The sequence below is a fragment of the Equus przewalskii genome, chromosome 9 (genome assembly GCF_037783145.1).
Source record: "Equus przewalskii isolate Varuska chromosome 9, EquPr2, whole genome shotgun sequence".
NCBI lineage: Eukaryota > Metazoa > Chordata > Mammalia > Perissodactyla > Equidae > Equus > Equus przewalskii.
Genome location: NC_091839.1, coordinates 56361347 through 56388813, shown reverse-complemented (window position 1 = coordinate 56388813; position 27467 = coordinate 56361347). Strand labels below are relative to the sequence as shown.

Sequence of the window (27467 nt, the reverse complement as noted above, 5' to 3'; positions counted from 1 at the left end):
CACTTCTCTCCAGGCATGCTGGCCTTCTCGCTATCCCTTGAACATGGCAAGCTTACTCTTGCTTCAGTCTTTGCATTTGCTGTTCCCTCTGCCTGGAACACTCTTCTTTCAGATCTTCCCAGGACTCGCCCTTCATATCCTTCAGGTCTCTATTAAACATCACCCACTCATCATCAAGCCATGCTGAGTCAGTGTCCCACACAGCAGAACTAGAAGGATCTGCAACTATGTACTGGGGGGCTTTGAGGAGAAGGAAAAAACAAGAAAAGACTGGCAACAGATGTTAGCTCAGGGTCAATCTTTGAAAAAAAAAAAAAATATCACCTACTCAGTCAAGGAAACCTTCCCTGACCACTCTAACTAAAACGTGCAGCTCCCCCAACTAATTCTCACACTACAACCTGCTTAATCTTTCTTCACAGCACTTATACTATTTGAAATTATATTATTTACTTAAAAAGAAAAAACTTATTTAATGTTTGCTTTCCCACAAAAATGTAGGTTTCATGAGAGCAGGAGATTCTGTCTGTCTTCAATGCTAAGCCCGTGTCTGGAACACAGAGGTACTCAACAAATGTTAGCTGAATGAATGAATAACTGAGTTATTTAAAACTTGGAATCTATTTTCCCATAGAACTATAATTAAGTGTTCTTAGGCTAGACCCCCAAGAAGACTTTGGATATATAATTAAATTTAGGGTTAATATTAGCCTGGGTAATTAGGGTTAATATTAGCCTGGCTCCTAGAAACACTGAGATTGTGTCACAACAAAGGAAGGTAAAAGTCAGACTCCTCTTCCTTCCTGAATATCTGTGGGTAAAATTTACAAATAGGAGTTTTACCTCCTATTTGGTAATTTATCTCCTTTTAGTGCTTCCTCCCAGGGCTCCTCAGTGGCCCTAAGCCTCCTCTTAGGTCCCCAAAATTGCCTCAAAACTCCCCAGTTTCCAGCCCCTCCCCCTAATTTCCTCCCCAGCAAATTTTCCCTTTCTTCAATTGATTATCTCAACTAAGGTATGATGAAGGAGAGAAATTTGAACTATTATAATTTACAGCAATGGATGAATAAATCATTCAACCCTCCTAGGCATCTTTACTTATTTAAAATAGAATGTGTACTAAGTTAATTAATTTCTAATTGGTAGAATTTGGGGCATTAGTAGAACGATGTAAAAAAATGCAGAGTGGACATAAGATATATTTTGGGCTGCGAAAACAACCATCAAATAATGTTTTGCACACAGTAGGCATCAATAAATATTTGTTAAAAGAGTGGTTAAGTGAAAGTAATCATGCCAAGGTGACCTCCTGTGTGCCTTTGGGTCTGCTTGCTGAAATATTTTTACCCCCTTGAGGTAAGAGTTGTTTCTCACAATGGCTCACTCAACATCAGGAAAGGGTGCCCCGAAAAAGGTAGCCCTGAAGGGGGGAAAGGGCAGAAAAAGAAAATACTGTATTTTTACAGGTCCTACTTCATTTTAAAACAAGTTTTGGGTGTCTTTTCTTTTTGTTAAGAACAAATTGGATTCTTCACTGACAGTATACGCCAGGTGCAATTTAAGATGGTAAAGCAATAATATATTTGGGGGAAGAACTATTTATTATTCAAAGTCTGTGGATTTAAAGGTCTCATTATAATGTATAGCTTTCTAAAAAGCCGCCAGCTGGGGGAGAAAAAAAGACTTTCCAGGTGAAGATACAAAAGGAAGATGGAAGGCACGGTAGGGCCTCAATCTTACTTAGCAGAATCACCTGGAGCCCTGGTAAAACCATATACTCTGGGCCTTAACACACAGCTCTGCCCGAGTGGGATACAGCTGTAATTTTAACAATGGTCGGAGGTGATTCTTACAACAGTGGGCCTGCAGACAGTTCTAAAGGTTGTGAGATGAGGCCAGAAAGCGAGGAGACCTGACTTAAAGCCCCAACAGCAGGGATAAAGTGAGAGAACAGATTCCAGACATAATTACAAAATAGAATTAACAGGGCTTAGTGATTTATTGGATGTGACAGATGTGGAAGAATCTAAGGGCAACGGGGATAACAGTTGTGGCATTAAAAAGAGAATATTAGGAATGCAGAAATTAAGATTTCTGTTTGTCTTTTAAGATGGAGGTTGAGAGGTAAGAGGTGGTCCTGTTACAATGATAAAGTCAACTTCGGTCAAATTGAGTCTGAGCTGCTTATGGGACATTTGGAAGAGATGTCCAGGAGGCATTCACAAATATAGCCTAGAGTTCAAAAACGATGTCGAGGAAATAGAGACACGGTTAAGGGAAGCATTGGTTTCTAGTGGTGGTTGGAGAAGAGAATGAATATATCACGGGCGGAAAAAAAGCCAAGAATTACTCCTTTGGGTTTTGCAAAGTACAGATTTGGGGGGCCCCTTAGCGAGAACTGCATCAGATGAGTGTTGGGGGCACAACAGACTGAAGTGGACCGGCAGAGCCCACCCCGAGACACCATCCTGCGCCTGACCCAAGCCTCAGCAAACGTCTCATGGAGAGAAGCCAGTCTACACTTCCACCCCACAGCTCCGCGGCGCAGAAGTCTCCCCTGCTGAGGTCCTAACTCCAGCACGGGTATGGAGAATACAGCCTAAGGGCCCACAGGGCCGAATCCCCACCCAGTTCCGGGGAAGGAGCCGGCGAGGCTGCCCAAGATGCCCGGTTAGGCCCGGGAACTCCGCGCCCACAGACTTCGCGAATCTTTCCGACCTCCCTGGGCCCTCAGCAGCCAATTCCACTCACTTCTCGGAGGGTCCGGCCAAGCATGGTCCTTGTGCTTAGCCTGCCACCACAGGGGCCAGGTGACACGGAGCAAAAATAAAGGTCAACAGCCGCTGCCGGTACTACATGGGCGCAGCCATCTTTGATCGTCACGAAACCTTTCAGCACCGAGCACTTCGATTGGTCGAATTGCATTTAGGAGGAAATGATCTTTGCACGCGATTGGTTGGCGCCGCAAAGCGGGTCCCGCGGGGAAGGAGAGTGGGTGACAAGGAGATTCCGAGCTAGGGTCGCGGCGGGAAGCTGGGAGCGTCTGGTCCTCTGTGGCGTCCGGATCGCGAGCGGAGTCGGCTTGTCCCACCGAGGGCTCCCGGGAGAGGGCAGGGTTCTAGGGAGTTTGTTTTTGTTGGAGGGTGGGTTGGAAGGGAGGAGGAGAATGGACAAAATACTGACTGGAAAGTTAATTGGAGCATTGCAGATGCGAATAGAATAGTTCCATATTCTTCATTCATTCGCTCCATTGAGCTAACGTCATTTTTGAATTTTCAACTTTGAAATCGGCCAGTGTATTTGGCAGAATTTGGCCAAATTCGGGGATGAGAGTTTGATCCAAACTAAGTGCATTTTAATTAGGGCACGCCGTTCAACCACTGTTTGCAATGGAATTTCTGAAGACGTGTATACTTCGGAGACATGCCTGTACTGCGGTTTGCTTCTGGAGAAGCCAAGTTGTACAAAAGTCTTCAGCTAGAAAGATTAGTACTACCTCTTCAAGGAGCACTGTCATGCCGGCTTGGGTGATAGATAAATATGGGAATAATGAAGTGCTTCGGTTTACTCAGAACATGATGATACCCATCATACACTATCCAAATGAAGTCATCATCAAAGTTCACGCTGCGAGTGTGAATCCTATAGATGTTAATATGAGAAGTAAGTTTTCAAAAGACATTCCTCATTACCTCTCTTTTTCTTTGTTTTTTTTAGTTCCTCAGAGAATTTCATCAGGGATCAGTTTTAAAAGATCAGTTGTTATTTGACTACAGTTCTTTGGTTAACATAAAGGAGTTGTTTAGGTTTTTGATAGTGTCTCAGCAGATGTTATTTCCAAGTTTTTTGAAATTGCAATGTCCATAAACTTTAATCTTTTACAAAATATGTTTGAATTGCTTCCATCCTTCCTTAAAATGTAAATTGGGACTTGAGAGTTTTGTCCACAGCTAACTTTCTGGTATACTCTCCTGGGAACTTTGTGGTATTCTGAGGTCCATCACAGGTTTTAGAGGTATGGTTATGTTTTCATGTCAGTTCACAATTTGCGTTTTTATAATAATTCTTTGCTCTCCTGCTACTCACAGCTTTCTTTATTGGTACAGTGGACAAAGCAGCAGGTCAGGATGCCAGGATGTGGACAGTACTTTCCTCATTTCTGCGGTTGCATTCTGCCCTGGGCAGTTGAAATACACTTTCTTGTTAGGCACCAGCCTGAATAGGAACAATGTTGTCATCTCAATTTCTGCTTGGGATATTGACAAAGCTTGGAGAGCACTGTATTCCTTAAATATTATATACTATGCAATTATTATAGTGCTGAGAAGATTGATTACTACTTGTGAATTACTTTAACTTTGGAAAAGAATGACAAAAGTATTGCTTATGGGAACTCATCCATGTCTTCTGAAAACATCAAAAAACATCTTTTGGGATGATTGGTCAATTAACCAAGTCTTCTAACTAAAGCCGCCAGATGCGGTTTAATTTAACCATGGGTCTGTGTTTTGAAGACCTTGTGTGTAAACCTACAGCTCTACTTATCAGATAACCTCAATGATAATTATCCTATGTGAACTATGCGTGATGAGTTAAATTGCTTTGTTCGTATACATATCCAATTACAAAATCAAGATTCATGAAAGAATGCATCATTTTGTGGAATTTGTAGAGAAATATGAAAGTGTTGAGATTTTGACTTCGTTTCTTCCTCTTTTTTTTTGCAGGAGTCGCGTGCTAGATTAAGAGAGCAGTTCTCAAATGTTTCAGTCTTAAGATGTCTTTATACTCAATAGTTATTGGGCTTTTGTTTATGTGAGTTATAGCTATCAATATTTACCTTATTAGAATAGAAGTTTTAGTATATTAATTTATTTCAAGACACAGTAAACTGTGTTAACATTACAAAATTGAATCAGGATAAAAATATAAAATGACATGAAAATAATAACTGAGAGACAGCTGCATGTGCAAAGCACTGAGACAGGTAGTAGTTGACAGAGCATAGGATCTACCTTCACAGTGCTTACTTAGAGTGAAAAATAACTGTGTTTCCCAAAGTAAGCCAAAAAAATCAGTGAGAAGAGTAGCACTGTTTTACACTGTTGCATTCTGGTTTAATAAGACAGGTGGATTTTCATGTGTATTTCTGTATTCAATCTGTTGCAATATGTTATTTGAAGTAAGTGAAGAAAAGCCAGCCTCACATAGGAAGTTGGAAAAGAAGGGACCTCTTAGACTCCTCAAAAAGATCGTGGGGATGTAAAAACTTGGAGAACTGCTGGATTAGGGAAATAAAGTCTAGTTTCACTGTCTTTAGGTTTTTTATCTCCAATTTTTAATGCTGCTATTTCTACCTGAGTGAATATATCCAGACCTGTGCTGCCCAGTGTAGTAGCCACTAGCCACATGTGGCTACTGAGCGATTGAAATGTAGCTAATCTGAATTGAGATGTGCAGTTAGTGTAAAACACACCCTGGATTTCAAAGACTTAGTAAGAAAAAAAGAATGTAAGATGTCTAGTAATTTTATATCGATTACATATTGACTTGCTAATATTTTGGGTATATTAAGTAAAATATTAACATCAATTTTACTCGTTTCTTTTTACGTTTTTAGTGGCCAGTATAAAATTTTAAATTACATATGTGGCTTGCGTTCTATTTCTGTTGGACAATGCCAATCTAGACAACATGAAGAATCACTATTACATGTTTCCTTTCAGGGACGAGGTTTTGGGGAACGACTTTGACTCTTAAAGTGTCTGTAGCTAGAGAGCTCTATTAATGGATCGAAATGACTTTACTATGATTGCCTCACAAAATCCACATTTGTATTCTTTTTGTTTGCTTTGAAGTAATAATTGCTACTGCTAGTTGGGCATGTTGTTTTACTTTATTCCATTTATACTGGAAGCTGTCATTCAGTCATTTTTATGTCATTTTATATTTTCATTCTAACTTAAGGTTGCAAACTAAAATTAGCAGTATCTTATCCATGAGTAATTTTTACATTTTGTCTTCATTTAGATCTGTCAACTTTTCATTTCTTTGAATGCACATGCACAGTTTGTATTGTGTACATTTTAATTTCAGTTGAATGGCTGGATCTGGGCTTTCTCAGCTGCTATTTAATAATATAATACTATAATACATTTTACTTTTATACAGTATTCTTGAGACATCATAGTTTTTTATGACTTGACTGGGTAATATTATTGGCAAATTATCCTCTTTATTTCCTGCTCATGGATTCTTTTTTGAGAAAGTGTGATTGTTGTTGCGGAAGATAGCTGAAATGGTAGCTTGGGGAAATAAAATAATGAGTAGAAGATTGTAAACTGTAGGCAGCAGTTATTTCCCTTGACAAGAAAGCAAGGACATGTCTACTTCATTTTGAGAGATGAAGGCAGGCTGTTTTTCTGGAGATGGCCACAATTATTGGACATAAAATCATAAATATAAATGGCTAAAGAAATGAATAACTTTAAGGTAGGAAAAAAAATACAGCCACCAGCATCATACCAACAAAACTTGGTTTGTTGAGATAGGCTTAAAGTCTTTGAAACTGATGATAGATTTAGGATTTTCCAAATCATTCCAACTCTCTGAGCCAGTCACACTGGCCACCTCTAACAATGGGATGAAGCTCCTAAGGGCTCCCATTCATTTGTGTCACCCAGTGGGTTCTCATTTACTAACTACGAGCTGCATTCTGGATCTGGGGCTAGTTTAGCCAGTACCAGTGAGCCAGGGCTGCTCAGTTGATGTATTAGCATATCCAGGTGACCAAGAAAACTGTTTAAACAGCCTTTACCCTGCAGGCTCTGTACCTCAGAGAGGCCTCTGGTCTTTTTGCAGCTCTGAAACAGCAGCTAAAGTTTGGCATGGCTTAATGCCCACTTCTTCTGCTCAAACCACATAGGAATTTCAGTGAATGATTATTTCATTGTGTTTTAGTGGTAGAAGAGGAATGTAAGACAGGAAAAGTAAAACATGTGACTTTTATGAGTGTTACATGTGAAGTTGTGTTTTTCCCTGATGGAGTGTACTCTAACCAGCCAGATGGTAACTGGGTAATGTTGGCATGATGGTCATCAGCTTAGATTTTCTGGAACTATCTCAGTCTCAAACACTTTCTCCCCTGTGTCTTGATTTTTTATTAGAAAAACAACTGCTTCAAGCTACCCACCTGTCAGCATCTCTCCCTGTATCCTCCATCTTCCCTCCTGCTGTGTGGATTAGCTGTCATTGCTCCCATCTAAGGCCAGCCCTCCACCTGAATTCTAGATTCCATCCCCTTGAGCCTCCTCAGGAGCATTGTTTCAGCAGTTCTCTTCTGCATCTTCAGTCTTCTGCTTTCTACTGAAGCATTCCCATTAGCATACGAACTTGCCCTTATTTCTCCCATCTTAAAGAGAGGAAAAATACACTAGAAGATCCTCTCTCCATCTCTGTTGCTCCCCTCCAGCCACTGTGCCATTTCTCTCTTCCCCTGTATAGCGGAACTATTTGAAAGAGTTGGATGTTCTCACTTCCCATCCTGTCACCCTATGCCACAGTGAGTGCTCCTGTCAAGGTCACCAAAGACCTCTGTGTTGTTGGGTCCAGTCTTTTGTTTTGGGTTGGTTTTTGTTTTGAAAGGCTGTTGTCAGCTTTTGATCTTATTTGAAGAACTGTCTTCCCTGTCAACAGCATTTGATTTTTTTAAACAACCCCTTCCCTTGACTCTCTAGACACCTCTTCACTGGCCAAGCCTTCTCAGGCTCCTCTGCTGGTTTCTCCTCATCCTTAAGATCTAATGTTGTACTGTCCCTGAGAGTGGGTGGGGGAAAGAGGAGACTTACAGAGTGGTTTAGTGATTCCGAAGCATAGATTGTGGTACATGACCTGGGAAGGTAAGCTTATCTTGAAGGGTACTTATCTTGAATAGCAGAAATGTTCTCCCAGAAAGATGTCAAGCAGAAGAGACTATAACAGATACTTTTGTGCATTAGAAAAGCCATTTTATGTGTTAAAGCTGTGGAATAAACTATTTTGGATTGTGGTAGATAGAGTAGCCAATTTATTTGAACGAAAATACTATGATCAGAAGAGTATTTTCAGCTCTACTTAGCTGATATTTATGTAAATATTCTTAAAAATAAAAAGATAGGTTAAATCAAGTTAACTGCTTTATTATACATATCAGAACAGATGCAGCCAGGTGGTTATCTTCCACTCGGGAATCTATGCACTTGATCCAAAGATGTTCTAGAAACATTTTTTGGGAGGTGGGGACCATTACTCATAGACCAGTGTCAATGTCAGACACCATATCTGTGCCTTATTTATTTATTAACTTCAAACAGCTTTAGCATTTATCTTCTTCACCAGACTTGGCACCAAACAACTTCGTTGTATAAAAAGTTCATGAATTAATAAATTAATAAAGAAACCATCTTCAAAGAACAAAGTAAAACTGTATAAAACAAAATACTGAAAGTTCTGGAGACAGTTTCAAAATGGGAATTTCAAAAACATTTTGAACAATAGTAGCTTTAGTTTAACAAGTGATTATAACTTTCCAAGTAATTTTCTTTGAAAGAAACAGCACTCATTGTTTTTATGCTTTCCTGTGTCGTGGTAAAAAATTCTAAGGTCGATTACTTTATAATCTATGTTCTGAGGATCTAGAATGGTACCTGACCTATAACCCTATAGTAGATTTTTAAGTTATCCCATTCTTTTGGAGGAACCAACCCATAAATTGTATTTTATAGGTGGTTATGGAGCTACAGCTTTAAATATGAAACGTGATCCTTTACATATTAGAACCAAAGGAGAAGAGTTTCCCCTGACTCTGGGTCGGGATGTCTCTGGTGTGGTGATGGAATGTGGACTTGATGTGAGGTACTTCAAGCCTGGAGATGAGGTGAGTCAGAGAATGCCTCTATTCCTTTCTAAATATGCAAATTTCATTCTTTTGGAAGTATATTCCATGTCATTGACCTTTTTCTTATTTTCAGCAAATATACTGAGCTTTGGCTAGGACCTTCGTTTTCTTGGTTCTGTCAAAATAGCATGACTGTACTGGAGCTTTCTAAGTCTAGTGCTTAAGAATTGCAAGACTTTAAAATGTGTATGATTGGTACTTTTTTATTTTTTCTTGAAAGAGTCTTTAAACGACAATTTCTTCTTTATGGGTTAGATGGTTTTAAAATAGCTAAAGTTTGGTGTAATCAGCTGTCACTTGTCACTTTGAACTTTTATGCCAAGAAATTAAAGTGAGCTTATAATAATAGCTAACACTGTTGTAGTTGCTTTCCATGAAATAACTCGTTTAATCCCCATGAAGTAAGTTCAGTTAGGCCCAGTTTACAGATGAGGAAGCCAGGCTATAAAGAGGTCCCACAGCTCTTGAGTGGTGGAGCCGGGATTCAAGCCCCAAGTGGCTGTCCTCTTTCTGATACTCTAGGTAGTCACTAAATACAGCAGGATTTACTGGCATCTGCTTCTAGTGTGGTTTGACTTGATAAATCCAGAATCATACTAAGTGATACATTTATATCATGTGTAAATAACTCTTTTGCTTGGCGTATTGATGACTGGTGCTTTTTTCACAGAGTGAGGTATGTACTGGGGAACACCCTCATGCTTGGCTTTGGTTAAAAAAGATCTGTTTCTAATGAAATTGTGTGTGTGTGTGTTTCAGGTCTGGGCTGCGGTTCCTCCCTGGAAACAAGGCACGCTCTCGGAGTTTGTTGTAGTCAGTGGGAATGAGGTAACTTGCCAATTCTGTGCTGAAATGCCCTTGGAAAGTATAAGCAAAGACTGTCCAAGATCTCTTAAATAATTGGTTATTTTTCAGATGGGGTTCATGTTTTATGGTAGTTTTATGGTAGTTTTGATAGAGAGTAGGAATTTTTGAAAGATTTACAAAGTGTTTGATGTCATTTAATGACACTGCCCGCCAGAGCAGTTCTCTTTGTCTTGTGGAGCCAGGACTTGGAGTGAGTTCTGGAAGCCCTGATGTGTTTCTTGGTTTTACCCAGTATAAGTAGTTGAAACCAAATATACCAAATGGAGCATACCGATTAATCATAAACAGAAGCATGAAGTATCAAGCTGCTTCAAATAACTTTAAAAACAGGAGTCTAATCAAATGCAGTCAGGAGGCTTGACAATTTGAATAGAGAGGAAGGGGTTAACATTGAGGAAATTGGCTATAGAAGGGAGGGCAGGAAGGGAAAATAGGGTATTACTGAGATTAGAAAAAGCCTGGAAAGATTACCTTCCAGTAAATGGGAATAAAGGAAACAGCTGATCTCAAAAACAAATTAGAATGTGTTTATGAGGGCTCAAGGTTTATTTGGATTTATTTCTGGGTATAGTCAGGACTAATGGGGATGTCGCATGTGGTCTTTTTATGAAGCATAAGCAGCTGTATCTGACAATGTAGCCCATAAAGCATTCCTGAACCTCTGCGAGGCAGGGTGACTCATTTGGAGAATACTCCTTAGGGATCATCTTGGAGTAGGGTATGCAGTAAACACTGAACCTGGCAGAATGTTCAAGACTTCTCTCAGAAAATAGTTGGATTCCTATGAAGGAAAATGTACTTAATTGTGTTCAAAGGTTTGCAAATCATTGCTTATTTTTGACTGTTGTCTTTAAATCTAGGTCTCTCACAAGCCCAGATCTCTCACTCATACTCAAGCTGCCTCTTTGCCATATGTGGCTCTCACAGCCTGGTCTGCCATAAACAAGGTTGGCGGCCTGAATGATAAGAATTGCACAGGAAAACGGTAAGTATCAGTGGTGGCATCTAAAACTCTTCTTCTATGAGGTCTTTGTAGTAGATTTGTCTGAAGCATTAAAACTAGGATCATTGACATGAGTAGAGTTGTGCTAATATTTAAAACAATTTCCAAAGAACTCTTATTTGTGTCAGTTTGCACTTCCTTAACCTCATTCTGTTGATTCTTAGTCCAATCAAATGGGAATTTTAAAATTGAAATGTGTAGATGGACTTTAGGAGTCTGAAACTTCTAAAATAATGCAAAATTTTGCATGTGAATCTCTTCACATACAAAGCTTTTAACCATAGCTTTTTTTTTTTTTTAAGGATTTTATTTTTTTCCTTTTTCTCCCCAAAGCCCCCCAGTACATAGTTGTAATATTCTTCGTTGTGGGTCCTTCTAGTTGTGGCATGTGGGACGCTGCCTCAGCGTGGTTTGACGAGCAGGGCCATGTCCGCGCCCAGGATTCGAACCAACGAAACACTGGGCCGCCTGCAGCGGAGCGCGCGAACTTAACCACTCGGCCACGGGGTCAGCCCCGATCCATAGCTTTTTATCAAATCCATAGCTTTTATCAGATTCCTGAAAAGGTTAAGAATGGACCCCATACAGTTTCTAGAGAATGATGTCAAAGTGCAGGTATTTTTCCAACCTTGCCTTGGAGTTGCTCTCGCACTTTCATATTTCTCTGAAAACCAGAGATAAAGGGACTGCAAAACACTGTTGAAGATTCTTGAATTCTCTTAGGCTCAGTGCTTGATAGCCTTTAGATCAATTCTGGTGCTTCAGGGCCTGGACTGTTTGATTGGTTGAATTTGCAATAAGACAGTGAGTAAAAATGTCTTAGATGTACTTGAGTTCATATCCAGATTCTGTTGCTTTCTAGCTGGGTGGCTCACACAGTCACTTCTCTTTTGTGACTTTTGTTTTAAGGGTTAGATGAGATAATGCATAAAAACTAGTGGCACAGGTTGTGACACGTGAGGCACTCAATAAATGGTGTCTACTATTATTTGCCATGAGATTTATTCTTTGTATTTAAGAAAGTTGGCATCATAGAGAAAACCGATGCTTTTATTTTTTGGTGAGAAAGCTAGGTACTAAGAACCATTTCATGATTGTGATGAAGGAGAGAGCTATAGGTCAAATTTTAATAAATTAAAATAACTTAGTTTTTTGATTACTAAGGATTGTGCAGGTAAAATAAAGTCTGTGTCATTCTATATTCCTGTTGTCGTGGAACATTGTACTTTACATTTAATGTGTTGGGTTATAGAGAGCAGTGAATTTAATGAGAGCTTAATAGCTGTATTTCTGAAAGCAGTGTGAAGGCTACTCATCTAATGAAGTGCTACCCTTTATCGTAGAATTCAGGGCAAATATTTATTCTTAGGGTCAACCCTGTTTATTTTTTAAGCTTTTTGGGCTTATCTTTCTTGATGTTGCTATTTCGGTCAAACACTTCGTTTAAATTAAATTGGTTTGACCACATAGATTTTTCTAATGGTTTGTCTTAGTTAATAACCTTGCAAAAATCTCGTTCAGGACTTTTAGACATTTATTATTGTAGGCTCTGCAATGGCATTGATCTTTGTTTGGTTTTGTTTTTCCTTAAAAACAGTAGACTTTCTATGCCTGCATGACTGTATGTGCGTTACAGTTAGAGAGCTCTCATTCCTTTTGCCCATTCAGGGCTCTCCAGGTATACTTTTTTTTAGTATTGTGTAGAAAACAGTTTAGAAACAGATTTAGCTGTCTCTTCTCAGCTACACAGGGCTGTGCCCCAGTTAATTGTTGGCTTCGTGGGTCGTTCTTCGTTACTGTGTTACCCTCTGCTGAAGCAATAATGGCTTGGAACTGGGGAACTAGAGCCCTGGCCCTACTCTCCACTCTGCTACGAACTAATCAGGTGACCACAGGCATGCTATTTTTGGTCTCTTTGCAGATTAGTCCAAGATCCTGAGTGTAGGACAGTATGAGTTGTTAGGGGAGCTTTGGGAAGTGGAAAATTTGATACCTTCTAAAGTTGATTTATATATTATATTGAGTTGCATCTGTTCATTGATTCAGCTGCATGTTACCCACACTAGAGCGCAGTCTATTGTCAGGAGCTTCACCAGCATACATTGTGGACTTCTGCCGAGTTCCCATGTGTGTGGTGACCTTTGGGATGCCTTTGTTCTGAGTGGCAGTGAGATCTTGGCCCCTGGTGCTCTGAGAAATCTAAGTTTACTGAAATTACTACACGTGGGTGTAGTAATGGCCTATCTCTTCAACTCGTTACTGTGAGAATCGCGGGGGAGATGTGAGCACTTTAAAATACTGTAAAAAATACTGTTACATGAAGAAATTACTAGTATAGTGGGATTTTATTATACGTAAACCAGAGGTTTCAGGGTCCAAAGTGGCTTTTTTCAATTTGACTGTTTATTGTGATTGGTGGAGTATATTTTGGCTTCTCTAGGCAATAATTATTCTTTTTCTGTTAGCTGTTGGCATTGAGGCACTCTTTATCCTGCACAAAGCGAGTCAGCGTTTGTTATAAAGAACTAATAGGCTGTTTTTCTAACCAATTAATTTGAAAAAAGCAAAACTGATGATGACAAAAACACCCATAGCACCTTGGAAGATTTTACAGGATTTCTTTATAACAAACAGCTTTTTGAAATTAAGACAAAGTGTTCTAAGGGTTTGGTGTATTTACCTTTTCCTTCTTTGTTATATAATTATATTTCTGCAACAACTGAGCATCAGTGAACCAAGGGGATAATTTAATATTGGTGTGATACGATGTCATTTTTGCTCACACTGCAGTATCACTAGAAAATGTCAGATGAAATGATTTCCTTGTTATCAGCCCATCCATAGTTTCTTTATGATTTATTCAGTAGGAACACATAGATAACTTAGGGCCCTCAAGATGAATAGAAGTTTTTTGAAAAGTGGTTACACCAGATACTTTTAAAAAACAGTCCAGTCTGGTGGTTATATTTATTGGTAGTGTCATGGTGCAACTCGAATATTTCATGCTCTGCCTGAAATTCGTCTCTTGTGGAAAGTTGTACTTCCCTCTGTTTGACAGAAGTATTAGAAAGTGTTAGAAGTTGAACCATTCCTCCTCCACAAAATAAATTTCACTTTTAAGTTGTGTATACTTGAAACTTAACTCAATGAATTTAGGAATGCTTTCCACTGTTTGTTTTTTGAGATTAGGCTTTATGACGGTAAACTTTTGTCATGTAAGTGTAAATTAGGTATCTGATTAATTCTGTTTATAGAATTAGACAGGTTCAAATTTACAAACATTGGATTCCCCCTCTCCCCCCATACACATATACTTTATATCAGTAATTATAACAGCTTCCTTCTTCCAGATTCCTTCACCTGCCTGCTCTTCATCCCACCACCCACCACCCCTGTGGACTTGGATTTTCATTTGTGCTTGACTAGGTGGTAGGGTTAGAGGGGTAAGGGGAAGGAGAAACAAACCCTTGCAGTGTACTTGCTTGGAGAAATCCTGGGCTTGAGAAGAAGAGAACAGGGAGGGAGGAGGCTGTGGCCTGGCCAGTGTGATGCAAATAAATCTTCCCTTTACTCTTGGGCCTGTTTTCCAGGGAGCTCCAGGAGGGCTCAGTTAAAGGAACTGGTGGAAAACTCTTTGCTGGCAATTTGTGTTTTACAGATTAGTTTTCTAGGTGACCAGGGTAACTGTTCTTGTGAAGTTTAGAAGACATTTACTCTTTGGTGCACCGTGATCTAGCTTCTAGCCTCGCCATTCAGCTGCAGCTGTTCTCATTGGGTCATAGTTGACTGAGTTACCAACCCAATGATGCTTTTCAGTTCTCGTTATGATTTACCTCTCTGAGATGTCTGGCACTGTTCACCACTTCCTTAATACTCACTTTTCCCATGGTTTCAGGAACACTAGACTCTTTAGTGTTCTCCTTGCCTTTTAGACCAGTTCTTATCACTTTTAAAGGCTCCCCTTCTTCCTCCAGCCCTTTCACTGTTACTGTTTTCCCAGTGTCCCACTCCATCATCCACTCCTCTCTGCTCCCAGGGTTATCCCATCTACTCCCAGCTTCTGTTTGTGTTTTGGTAACTTGCAGATCTCTGTTTCTAACCCCAGCCTCTCCACTGAGTTCCAGTTAGATGTCCCCTCATATCTGAAACTCAACTTATGCAAAACAAGACTTAACTGACTACCACCCTGACTCTTCCTCTATGTTCCTAACATCAGTGAACTGTGATTTCCCTTAAGCCAAAACCTGATATTGTTTCCCAACCCTGCTCCCTCCCCTTCCGCTGTACGACTCATTATTGTTCATGTCAAGTAAAATTTAGGATTGTTGTCAAATTTGGAAAAATGTCTTCCTAGTTTCTTTAATATATAAACTGCAAGATTTCAAGGCATTTCAAGTTTTCTTGTGCAGTGAATAAGCCTAAAATACTTTTACGTTTTAATTGACAACCCTCATTGACTAGTTTGTTGTTGATATTTTCCCAACAGTGGTGTCAAATAAAAATAATACAATTTAGTCACCAGTCTGTCCTTTATTTAGGGGCAAACCATCGGTGGATTGGGGGAGTCCAGTGCCTAACAAGCAGTGGGGTGCTCTTCCCAAGGGATTTGCATGAGCAAGTTTTATAGAGCGTTAGAAGAGACACATAGAACTAAGACATGATTGGCTAGGAGACTGGAATTTCCTCCTAAGGCTGGCAGGTCCTGTTTCCTCGGGTCAGGTAAGCTAGCTACAGCTGAGCTGGATTGTGACTGGTGTTAGGTTTACGTGACAGGGAGGCATTTCCGGTAAGTACGGGCTGACTTAGGTTTAGATTTGTAACGTGGCTGGGCCACTGGGGCAGCCTCCATTTTGTGGGTCCTGATATATGAATTAAGTTTATTAGTGGAGTATTGTAAGTTTTTACATGTCTTTTAATTGGAAGAATTTTCCGTAGGCCATCTTCTGGTTCTGTACATCTCAAACCTTGTTTAACCATGTTTCTTCTTCGTTACTCTTCTTCGTTACTCCAGTGCCAGGTAACATGATACTCAGTTTTATCATAACTAAATATCGTGATGCCTTGTTTTGTCGACTTAGTGGGAAGTAGGAATATGCCTGGAAGGCATTCTTCAATGGGGACAGGCTGTAATAACTTTACTTTACTCAGAAATTACCGTGAACCACATCAGTATTTCCCACTAAACCCAAAGCAAATGGATTTCCAAATCACCTTCCCTTCAGCCAAGTCTAGTATCACCTGACAAGAGGGGACACATAATGGAGGGAGTGTAGGAGTGGAAAGAGACAGCAACTTCAACTGATGGGGTTAGTAGGGGAGGAAAAATCATTTTCCCTCTACCCTTCTGAGTTCTCTGCCGAGACCGCTGTAATAAATGACAGACTAACGAGAAAAACAAACTAAAGTTTATTAACATGTATACCTCAGGTATACATAGGCGATACCCAGGGAAAAATGAGTAACTCAAAGAGGTGGCTTAGAATTCAGGTGAAAATACCATCATCAGCCAAAGAGAGAAGCTTGCTGGGAAGGTCAGTGGTGAACAGGTTACTAGGAAAAGCAAAAGTGAAGTTTGTTAGGCAGATTTAAGTTGGTGCCTTCTCCATTTATAGGGGTCAGAAAGTTATCTCCAGAGATTAACTTTTGTCCTTCCTAGTAGAGAATGGAGGAGGGACACCTTTGTAAATTTATGTCCTGCTTTCAGGGGGCAAATAGGAGGAGTGTGGAGAGCTTTCTTGTATCTACTTCTTCTCAGTTGCCTTCAGCTCAAAATAATCCTTATGCCAGAGTGGTATATTTTGGGTTGGCGTATTCTGCTACCCTTCATTAGCATATTTTACTTTTGCAAATTTTACAAAAACATACGTCCACACAAAGGTATCGCTGGGGCTCTTCTTGGGGCCTTGTGTAAGTCAAGGGCCCAAAGCTTAAGCTTCATTGGCTCTGTAGGGGAGGAAAAATATCTTTTTCCTCTACTCTTCTAAGTTTTTAGCTGGAGCCCCTGTAACAGAAGACAGATGATCAAGAGAAAATCACACAAATTTATTTATTACAAGGTTTATGTGACGTAGGAGCCTTCATAAGGAAATGAAGACCTGAAGAAGTGGTTAAACCTGAGCTTTTTTGTGCTGTGATTGGTGAAGAGTGGAGAGCTGTAAAAAAATGTGAGAGGACAAAAGGTATGAGCTAAGTGTAGTAAAGTGGAGAAACTTAACAATGCCTATTCATTCTGATTCCTCTCTCTGTCCCTCCCTCTTGGAATTAAGGATGCTCCTTTCCTCCAAGTATAGGGAGGACACGTCTCACACGTGGTTCTTATGACCAGCTTCAGGGGAGAAGGTCAGAGTCCTTCTTGCACGTGCCGTTTCTCAAATCCTTCAGCTTAAGATATTCTGTATGCCAGTGTGCCATATTTTGGGGTAGCATGTCCTGAATCCCATCAGCTCCATGGTAAATCTTTCTCTGGCCACGCTACTTCTCTCTCTCACCCATCCTATTGTTTCCATCGTAAATGATCCTTCCCTCTGTCATCCTTCCTTCCCTCTGTTCTGCACCAGATTGAAGGAACCAGTGACTTGGGACAGTTCTCACTGCTTATCCCATTTGGGGAGATGTGTTCCCAGTACCCTGGATTGAAATTCTGAATACATTTCCCACAGAACCATTGTTATACATTTATGAGGTTCGTGGTCTATTATGGGTTAACTAAACCTTTTTAAATGGCTACCCTGGGCACCTTGCCAAGATGTATAAATAGCTTTGTTTTCATGGGAAAATGTGTTAAGTTCCAAGCAGCTAATTACATGAACTCTTCTGTAAATTGGGGAATGTCTAAGCAGTATAGAGCCTTAGAAGAAGGGGACACACAAATCCAGGCTGTCTTGGTGATGTCTGGTTGATTTGTTTTGTAGCTCTATTCCACTTACAGGTATGTGTTGCTTAATGACAGGGATACTTTCTGAGAAATGTGTCATTAGGCAATTTCATCATTGTGCGAACATCATAGAGCGTACTTACACAAATCTGGATGATACAGCCTACCACTTACCTACGCTGTATGGCACTAATCTTGTGGGACCACCATGATATGTGCAGTCCATTGTTGACCGAAATGTGGTTATGGGCGTATGACTAGTATTCAGATTAAGTATCTCACTCACTTTGGGGAGTAAACTTAACATATTATTATATACTTCGCTATTTTTCACTCATTTTTTCCCCCAGATTTAAAAGTAGTATGTGAAACTGAAAAATGAGATTATACATTTTCAGCCTCATCCTTGTTTTTTAAAGACCATTTGTTTTTACTGATGGAGGATTTAGCTATATTTAAATCATCTTTGTTTCTGAGCCCTCAGGACTTAATAAAGGGCACTTTACTCTTGTGATGTTGCTTTTTTCCCCCCACAAGTATGTGGTCTGGGGGGAATCATGAAGGTCATATACTTGTATGTTAGAAAGGTGGAGAAACTAAATATAAGCTTAAATTAGATTGAAAATGCCAATTCTTTCCTTTTCATTGGCTCCTAGAGTACACCTCTGTGATCATCGTTTCACAGGTGATGAATCTGAGGCCTAGAGATTCAGTTAGTGAGAGAGCTGGGACTAGAACCTGGGTCTCTAGATACCCAGCCCTGGCATTCAGAGGTTTCTGGGGCTAAGCTGGAATATTGACATTTGAAAGATGACTTCCTACTTCTGGACCTCCTGCTGTTTTGTCATATGTGTCATCTGTTTTTTATCTATAATGCAGTTAGCGTGTTGATGCCTTGCCTCATAAGACTAATCCTGGGAAGTGTGTTTTTAGGGAACTTAGGTGCCCAAGTGCTAAACAAAAAGTGACCCAGTCACGGAAAGGAAGCCAGCATTGCTTTAGTCCCTTGATGTATGTTTGGGGAGAATTCAGAGATTGGGCAGAAATGATAGAGGAAATTAGATTTTAGGGTTTAAGGATGCATAAGCAGTGTAATAATTATTCATACTTCCCCTAATCTCTTTTATATTTGCCACAGTGCAATTCCCACTGACCAGGAAAGCTCTATATGTGGACTTAGGAAGTAAGAGAGTAATGTGACTAAAAATGTTGGCAATTTTGTATTATAGTGCTTTTTGCAAATAGAGCATTTCCTGGGCATTTGCTCTGCATAAACCAATAAGCAATACAGCACACCGTTCTTCACCATAATAAACAGGCTTCTACTTCAGCGAGGATTGAAATACAGTGTGGCCATTATAGCAAGCTGGGTGGAAAGTATTCCCGCTGTGTAGCGCTTAAGTGAAGGCCACCGGGGGTAGCAACAGCAGTATTTTCCTCTGTATTGAAAGGGCTTTGAAGAGTACAACAAGAACAGTGAGTTCAGCCCCAGGACTTCAAACCATAGAGGACCATCTGATTTATTGCTGGCTTGACATTTATTTTGCCTGCTGTCCCTTTTTGGGACTTTCTTTGTTTGAAGAGAAGTACGGGCCCTGGTTGAACCTGCACAAAACGTGGAGTTGAGAGGACCAGAGAACGCCGCGTCCCCAGGGCTTCTGAGCAGCTAAGGGCGGCTAGCCCTTCCCTGGGCGTGCTCCTCACCTGTTTTGCACCGGGGGATGCCACCAAGTGGCAACCTCAGGAACTGAAGCTGCTGTTGCACAGCCACTCCCTCTTCTGCCAAGCACTGCTGTGAACCACTTTTTTGCTTTTTCATCTGGAGAAATGAGGCTGCTTTGGCTCAAGAGTTGTGGGGAAGCAGTGAACTGACAGTAATGAGGTCGGAGTTGTGTCTGACAGTTGGAGCCTTAAGCAGCTGTTACATTGGGTATCCTTGTAATCCAGGATTCTCAGGGAGAGGATTAGAAATTAATTTCAAGCTTTTCTGTACTAGAGGAAACTTTAATGCCGTCTTGCAAATAGCCAGGTGATTCCCTCATTTGGGGTAGTAGCAATTATTGCCTTAATTGTGGGATATGATGCTCATTTAGATGATTTTTAAAGTCAAGAAACATTCATCAGGCATCTGCTGCATCCAGGGTAGTATACCCAGTGCTGGGCATAAAATGAGGCCTCTGTCCTTGAAGCCTCGCAGAATAGCTTGGGAAGCACGCGTATGAATGAAAGTTAACAAGGTGACAGATGCCAAATGCGTGAAAGGATATCAGTTTCGGGGCTGTCTCAGGGTGTAGTGCAGGAAAACTGGGACGTGAGCCTTCACGGGAAGGCAGACCTTAGCAGGTGGGGAAGGCATGTGAGAGTCTGAGGAATGGGCCAACGTGCATGGGGGGGGGAGGGGACCCCAGTGGCTGAGGCGGAGAGTTCCGTTCGGGAAATAGTTAGAGGAAGTCAGAGTTGAGATAAAGATTAGATTATGAAGGACTTAAATGAGAGTTTGACTAGTTAAATTTCTATAAGAGTGGGCCAAAGTTAGAGGGTAAAATATTCCATGGATGAATTAATTTTTGGATGTATCTGTGAGGCAGTTTTAGTGTCTTTTTTTCCCCATTTAGGAAGTACTAAAGCTATTAAATGTGTGAATGGAAGGATTTTGCAGGAGTTCATCTTTGAAGTTTCTTTTATTCTTCACAATTTATAATTCTTTGAAATTGAAAGTGACTCTTCTAGAAGGAACATAATTTACAAGGAGACTTGTTTTAATTACATTTAATGGTATTAATTTCAAAGGGAACTGTTGGCTCAGAAATTTTACTAAAAACTTTTAAGATCTAAAGGGCGACACACAGCCTTCTGTGATTTGAGTAAGAGAAAAAAATAAAATGAAACTAGGGTAAGATTGTAGACAGAGTGCATGTTCCAAGATCTGGTGTACTTCTTAGAGATAAGTGATAAAATTCTCTGCACTTTCTAGCAGACAAGTCAAAGAGGGACCCACAACCAGCAGTTACACAGTTTGCAGTGACAGATAAATGTAAGCACAGCTACTCCCACCATGTAGTCTTCAGAAAAATGTTTTTCTGTGGGCACTCCAAGAGAATTCTCATAAAGAATTCTCTCAACATGTTTCCTTAGCTAATGTAGTATCAAATATCAAACAGTCCCTTTGTATAATGTCCCTCAGCCTAGATCAGTAGCATTACAGCAAAGTGCAGTTTAGTACAAACAGTTTTCAGGGGCCCTGAAACTCTGCAGTCCAAGGAAAGTGGTTTGCTGGTGCTCTAGCTTAATTCAAGAATAAGATGTAAGTGTGTGCAGAGCAGTGATTCTTGACTAGTCATTCTCTTTTGGGTCACGCACCTCTTTGGGAACTCGATAGGTCTGGATCCCTCTCCTCCCTGATGCACATATGCATAATCACACCAAATTCTGCATATTATTTCAGTTGATACATAATTTCGGAGAGTTCACCCTGTCACCCCCATCCCTAAACTCCAGGCTGCTCACCTTGGCCTGGAGTGGCAGGAGGGCTGGAGTGAGCAAACGGCGGAAACCTGGAGCAGAGCGTGTTTGTGCTGATGGGGTGGATTCATCGGCTTTGAGCCAAGCCAAATTGAGCATAAGGTTGATTTCCATTTGTGAAAGTTGATGAGCTTGACGCGGGGACATGTCTGAACAGAAGATTCTTTATTCCACTTTGGCAGGAATGTGGTCAGGAATGTGATTTTTCTTAGAGAGCAACTGAATCTAACACACTGAAAAGAATCCCAGAGCTGCTTCCTATAGAGAGAGCTATGGTAATTTTAGCCTAGAAAAATTGTAAGGCAGATGCTACCAAGAACCATCTGAGCTACTTTTAAAAATACAAATTATTGGTATTTTTGGTATTTGGTATTCTTGGTAAAGAGTTCATAGAATGTCTAACTTTAAGCATTTATAGCTTCTTGGTGAACCTAAAATAAAAATCCTTGTGTGATAGAATCTTGGGAAGCTGAATGACTTTATTTGCTTTGGGGATGTTTATCTTTGAGCCAGTTACATGCAGAAGACATCTTGCCTATTTATCTAGTTATATTGGCTTAACAGTTTCATTAATTGCAGTTTCTTTTGCATTGCAGTGTTTTAATCTTGGGCGCTTCAGGTGGAGTTGGTACTTTTGCTATACAGGTAAGACGATTTCTTTATCTTGTGACTAGGAAAATTCTTATTTTCATTAATCTACAAATTCACATTTTGTAAATTATTTTAAGAGCTGAGAGGAAGGTAGGTTCAGTAAATTTACTGTGATTTCAGCTTGCTCTTCTAAGAAGGAAATTTTCTAATGTAGAAGGAAGTGATAACCTTTCCAGTGGTTTAATATCTGAGTTAGTTTGTGGATGTCCTGTGTAACAAATGTAGGAAAGCTTTTGGGGAGGAAGACCATGGCAGTACAGGCAGGTGGAAGTTCGCAATTTGGTAGAAATTGATTAAGCCGATTCTAAAATGTATGTAGAAATGCAGTAGCCAAAATACTGTAGAGGTGGCAGTACTCCCCCAAAGTGATCTATAGATTCAATGCAATCCTATCAAAATGACAGCTGCTTTTTTTTGCACAAATGGAGAAGCTGATCCTTAGATGCTTTTGGAATTGGAAGGGACCCCAAATTGCCAAACAGTCTTGAAAAGGGACAAAATTGGAGGACTTGCACTTCCCAGTTTTAAAACTTTACTATTAAAGCTATTACTACAAAACTACAGTAATCAAAACAGTGTGCTATTGGCATAAGGATAGACATATAGATCAATGGAATACAATTGACCATCCAGAAATAAACCCATACATCTATGGTTAATTGATTTTTGACTAGGGTGGCAAGACCATTAAATAGGAAAAGAATAGTCTTTTCAGTGAGTGGTGCTGGGCCAACTAGATATCCACATGCAAAGGAGTGAAGTTGGACTCCTTCCTCACATCATATGTGAAAGCTAATTCAGACTGGATCAAAGACCTAAATGTAAGAGCTGAAACCATAAAACTCTTAGAAGAAAGCAAGGGGTAAATCTTCATGACCTTGGATTTGGCAAAATGTTCTTAGATATGACACCAAAAGCACAAGCAACAGAAGAAAAAAATAGATAAATTAGATTGGACTTCATCAAAATTAAAAACTTGTGCATCAAAGGACATCATCAAGAAAATATGAAAGTAAATATCAAGTAAAAAGACAACACAGAATGGGAGCAAATATTTGCAAATCAGTTATCTAATAAGGGTATAGTATCTAGAATATGTAAAGAACTATTACAACTCAACAACAGAAAGATGAACAACCTAATTAAAAAATTAGCAAAAGTCTTAAATAGACATTCCTTCAAAGAAGATATACAAATGGCCAATAAGCCCATGGAAAGATGCTCAACATCAGTAGTCATTAGGGAAATGCTAATCAAAACCACAATGACGTATCACTTCACACTTACTAGGATGGCTATAAAAAAAAGAACAGAAAATGTAAAATAACAATGTTGTCAAGAATTAGACAAGTTGAAACCCCCATATATTGCTAGTGGGAATGTAAAATGGTGCAGCTGCTGTGGAAAACAGTCTGGCAATTGGTTAAAATGTTAAACATAGAATTACCATATGACCTAGCATTTCCAATCCTAGGTGTATACCTGAGAGAAATGAAAACATGCATTCAAAAACTTGTCCACAAATGTTTATAGCAATGTCAATATTTGTAATAGCCAGAAAGTGGAAGCAACCCTAATGTCTATCAATTGATGAATGGATAAACAAAATCTGGTGTATTCGCACAATGGGATATTATTCAGCCATAAAAACAAATGAAGTTCTGATGCATGCTATGACATGGATAAACCAAAACGTTATGCTGAGCAAAAGAAGCCAGACACAAAAGGTCACATTTTCTATGATTCTGTTTGTATCATGTCCAGAAGAGGCAGATCCATAGAGACAGAAAGCACGTTAGTGGTTGCCGTTGCCTGGGGGAGGGGGGAATGGGGAATGACTGCTTAATGGGCTTGGGTGGAATTTGGGGGTGAGGAATATATTCTGCAGTTAGTGCTGATGGTTGCACATTATGAATGTACTAAAAGCTACTGAATCATACACTTTAAAATTGTTAAAATGGTGAATTTTGTGTTACATGAATTTTACCTCAAAAAAAAAGCAAACAGTGCCCATGCCTCCAGGAACAGGTGGGCATCTAGTGGCTGCTCCCGTTGTGGTCAGATGTTTAACGGGGAAGGGGCTTGATGAACTCTCCCTCAATGTGAAGGGAAAGCCCCTTTCCCCAGTATGGGGCTGGTCAGCACAGTCAGAGTCTCTGCCATGTTGCTTTCCGGGAGGGAGAATTTGACTGCTGTGCTCCTCCCCAGACTCTGCCTCAGATCTTTTGAGGACTCGGATAGTCCTGGAGTTTCCCATTCCTCTGCTCACTGAATTAGGGGAGCAGAGAGGACTCCTAGGAGATATAGATCTTGACTTCTTTTTAGTTCACCATTAGATACTGAATGTTTGTGTCCCTCCAAAGTTCATATGTTGAGGTGCTAATGCCCAATGTGATGGTCTTAGGATGGGACCTTTGGGAGGTGATTAGGTCATGAGGGCAGAGCCCTCATGTATGAGATTATGAGCTTATAAAGGAGGCCCAACGGGGGCCGGCCTGGTGGCATAGTGGTTAAGTTCGCACTCTCCACTTAGGTGGCCCGGGGTTCACAGGTTTGAATCCTGAGTGCAGACCTAGCACTGCTTGTCAGGCCACACTGTGGTGGCATCCCACATAAAGTAGAGGAAGATTGGCACAGATGTTAGCTCAGGGCCAATCTTCCTCACCAAAAAAAACCAGACCAGACAGAGCTCCCTAGCCCTTCTACCGTATGAAGACACAGAAGGTGCTGGCTATGAACCAGGAAGAGGGCTCTCAACAGATAGCGACCATGCTGACACCTTGATCTCGGACTTCCAGCCTCTAGAATTGTGAGAAATATATTTCTGTTGTTTATAAGCTACCCGGTCTGTTGTATTTTGTTATAGTAGCCTGAACAGACTAAGATAGATACCCAGGGCTTAGTCCGGAGACTGTCAGTTAATGTGGGTTAATGAATAAGTAACTAGAAGAGGGGCCAGCCCCATGGCCGAGTGGTTAAGTTCACATGCTCTGCTTCTGCAGCCCAGGGTTTCACTGGTTTGGATCCTGGGTGTGGACATGGCACTGCTTGTCAGGTCTTGCTGAGGTGGCATCCCACATGCCACAACTAGAAGGACCCACAACTAAAATATACAACTGTGTACTGGGGGGATTTGGGGAGAAAAAGTGGAAAAAAAAAAAGATTGGTGACAGTTGGTAGCTCAGGTGCCAATCTTAAAAAAAAAAAAAGTAAATGGAAGAAAGAAAAAGAAGGAGGGAGAGTGGGAAGAAAAGAGAAATATCATACGCTGCTGGTTAGAGTCTAACCTGGTACAACCACTTAGGGAAATCATTTGGTACCATCTACTAAATCTGAATATATATTGCAACCCCACAGTTCTACTCTTATGAATATACCCTGTAGATAGATATACATGCATATTCACCAAAAGATGTGTATCAGAATTACAGATATTATCCCCCAACTGGAAACAACTCATATGTCCAACAGTAAAATGGATAAGTGAATTGTGGTATATTCTTACACTGGAATATTATATAGGCAGGAAAAACTGTAGTTGCTCACAGTGAAGTAGGTGAATCTCACAAGCAGAATGTTAGTGAAAGAAGTCAGATACAAAAGAATACAATCTATATGATTCCATTTAAGATATTCAAGAACAGGTGAAACTAAACAATAGTGTTTAAGGATGCCTACCTAAATAGTAAAACTTGTAAGAAGCAAAACAAAACAAAAACAGTCATAAAAGTCCTGATAGTGGTTATGACTTCTAAAGGAGTGAGGGGCTTTTGATTGGGAGGGGGAAGGTGAGGAGGCTCAGGGGCATGGGTAGTGTTCTAGTTCTTAATCTTGAGTGATGCTTATAATAGTATTTGCTTTGTAATAATTTGTTAAGCTGTACATTTATATTCTGTGCACTTTTCTGTGTGTGTTATATTTCAAAACAAAAATATTTAATAAAATTTAAAAATTGAGTAATAGAAGAGTACCAAGGTTAAATCCCACACGAAGTTATTATAAGAATAAACAATAGAATAACATATCTACAATAAAAACACTTCAAAAAGCATGCCCACAAAACAGATCAAAATGCACCCCATAAGAGGAGCAATGTCAGCATCATGGCAGAGTGAGCTGTTCCTTTAGGCTGTCCCCACTAAGATACAATGAAAAGGACATTCATTAACCAGTGGAGGACGTCCACACAACACAGTAGACTTCTGAGAGAACGATGCAGCCATACGTCTGAAGGTGGGGGCACTGGATCCCTGAGGAAGCAGTGGAAGGAGACAAGTGGATCTCCTCCCCCTCCCCAGAGGCAGTGATCTAGGGTGTGGGACCTCATGTGGTGGCCGCCCTGCGATCTGAGAGGAGACAGTGGAAAGGCAGCCCTCCATGGGAATGCTTTCACTCTCAGAGTTGCCTCCCAGTCCACGAGACCACTCCACACCATGTGGCTAAGTCACCGTGGAGTTGCACCCGCCCCCAAGCTGAGGAGCCCAGGCAGGCAGCCAGTGAGTGAAGAGCAGGAGTGCAGGCAGGAAAGAAAGTGCCCCGTTACCCCCATCCCACCTGGTGCACCAGCTTGGCTGGTTGGCAAGGGCAGAGGATCCCTGTCAGACTGCCTGTGCCTGTGTATATGAAGTGGCCAGGCGCAGAGAGCCCTATCAGTACGACTTCCAGTGGACAGGCACAACTGACAGGGGATGCAGCAGGCTCAGCAAACACACCTCCTGTCCCCCAATGGTGGCAGGTGGAATCTGCAACCATATACTACCACTGTTGTGCCGGCAAAGATCCACCCCATCAAATAGCATGAAGAAATTAACACTCCAGACCAGAAGGAAAATGACAAGTATCCAGAAACCAATCTTGAAGTCACAGAAATGTGCAATCTAAATGACAGAGAATTCAAAATAGATATCATAAAGAAACTCAACCAGGTACAAGAAAACTCAGAGTTCAATGAGCTCAGGAATAAAATTAATGAGCAGAGGGAATTCTTCACAAAAGAGATTGAAACTCTAAAAAAAACTAAACAGAAATGTTGAGATGAAGAACCCAGTGAAGGAGAATTTTAAAAAATCTAGAATCCTTAAAAAACAGAGCTGACATTATAGAGGACAGAATTAGTAATTTAGAGGACAGAAATATAGAAATGCTTTAGGTGGAGGAGAGAAAACTAAGACTAAAAAGAAATGAAGAAATTCTCCAGGAAATACCTGACTCAATTAGGAAATGCAACATAAGGGTTATAAGTATTCCAGAGGGAGAAGAGTGGGAGAAAGGAGCAAAGAGCTTTTTCAAAGAAATACTGAGAACTTCCCAAACCTGGAGAAGGAGCTGGCATTACATGTAAATGAAGCTAATAGATCTCCTAGTTACATCAATGTAAAAAGACCTCCAAGGCATATGTTAGCAAAGCTGGCAAAAGTCAGTGACAAAGAAAAAATACTAAGGGCAGCAAAACGGAAGAAAATAACCTACAAAGGAACCCTTATCAGGCTTTCAGCAGATTTCTCAGCAGAAACCTTACAGGCTAGGAGAGAATGGAATGATATATTCAGAATTCTGAAAGACAAAAACTTTCAGCCAAGAATACTCAATCTGGGAACACTATCCTTCAGATATGA

General features: G+C 40.4%; 2 protein-coding genes across 8 annotated transcripts in view; one reads left to right on the top strand and one right to left on the bottom strand.

Annotated features, from left to right (window-relative positions):
- Positions 1-2893, bottom strand: part of QRSL1 (glutaminyl-tRNA amidotransferase subunit QRSL1) — a 29395-nt gene extending 26502 nt beyond the window's left edge. The window contains exon 1 of one of the 2 annotated variants that reach the window (XM_070559175.1): positions 2752-2893. Coding sequence is in view for 1 of the 2 variants with exons in the window: in XM_070559174.1 (XP_070415275.1) it covers positions 2752-2775 (24 nt within the window). In the remaining variant the exon portion in view is untranslated. The remainder of the gene's footprint in view (positions 1-2751) is intronic. The other variant, XM_070559174.1, reaches the window with a different exon arrangement.
- The window catches only part of RTN4IP1 (reticulon 4 interacting protein 1), a 150373-nt gene that overhangs the window by 45915 nt on the left and 76991 nt on the right, over positions 1-27467 (top strand). For 4 of the 6 annotated variants that reach the window (XR_011522576.1, XR_011522574.1, XM_070559176.1 and 1 more), the window contains exons 1-5: positions 3034-3663; positions 8763-8914; positions 9695-9763; positions 10663-10787; positions 21798-21846. Coding sequence is in view for 4 of the 6 variants with exons in the window: in XM_070559176.1 (XP_070415277.1) it covers positions 3390-3663; positions 8763-8914; positions 9695-9763; positions 10663-10787; positions 21798-21846 (669 nt within the window). In the remaining 2 variants the exon portion in view is untranslated. Of the gene's footprint in view, positions 1-3000; positions 3664-8762; positions 8915-9694; positions 9764-10662; positions 10788-21797; positions 21847-27467 lie in introns of those variants that run through there. The other 2 variants (XM_008542740.2, XM_070559177.1) reach the window with 2 other exon arrangements.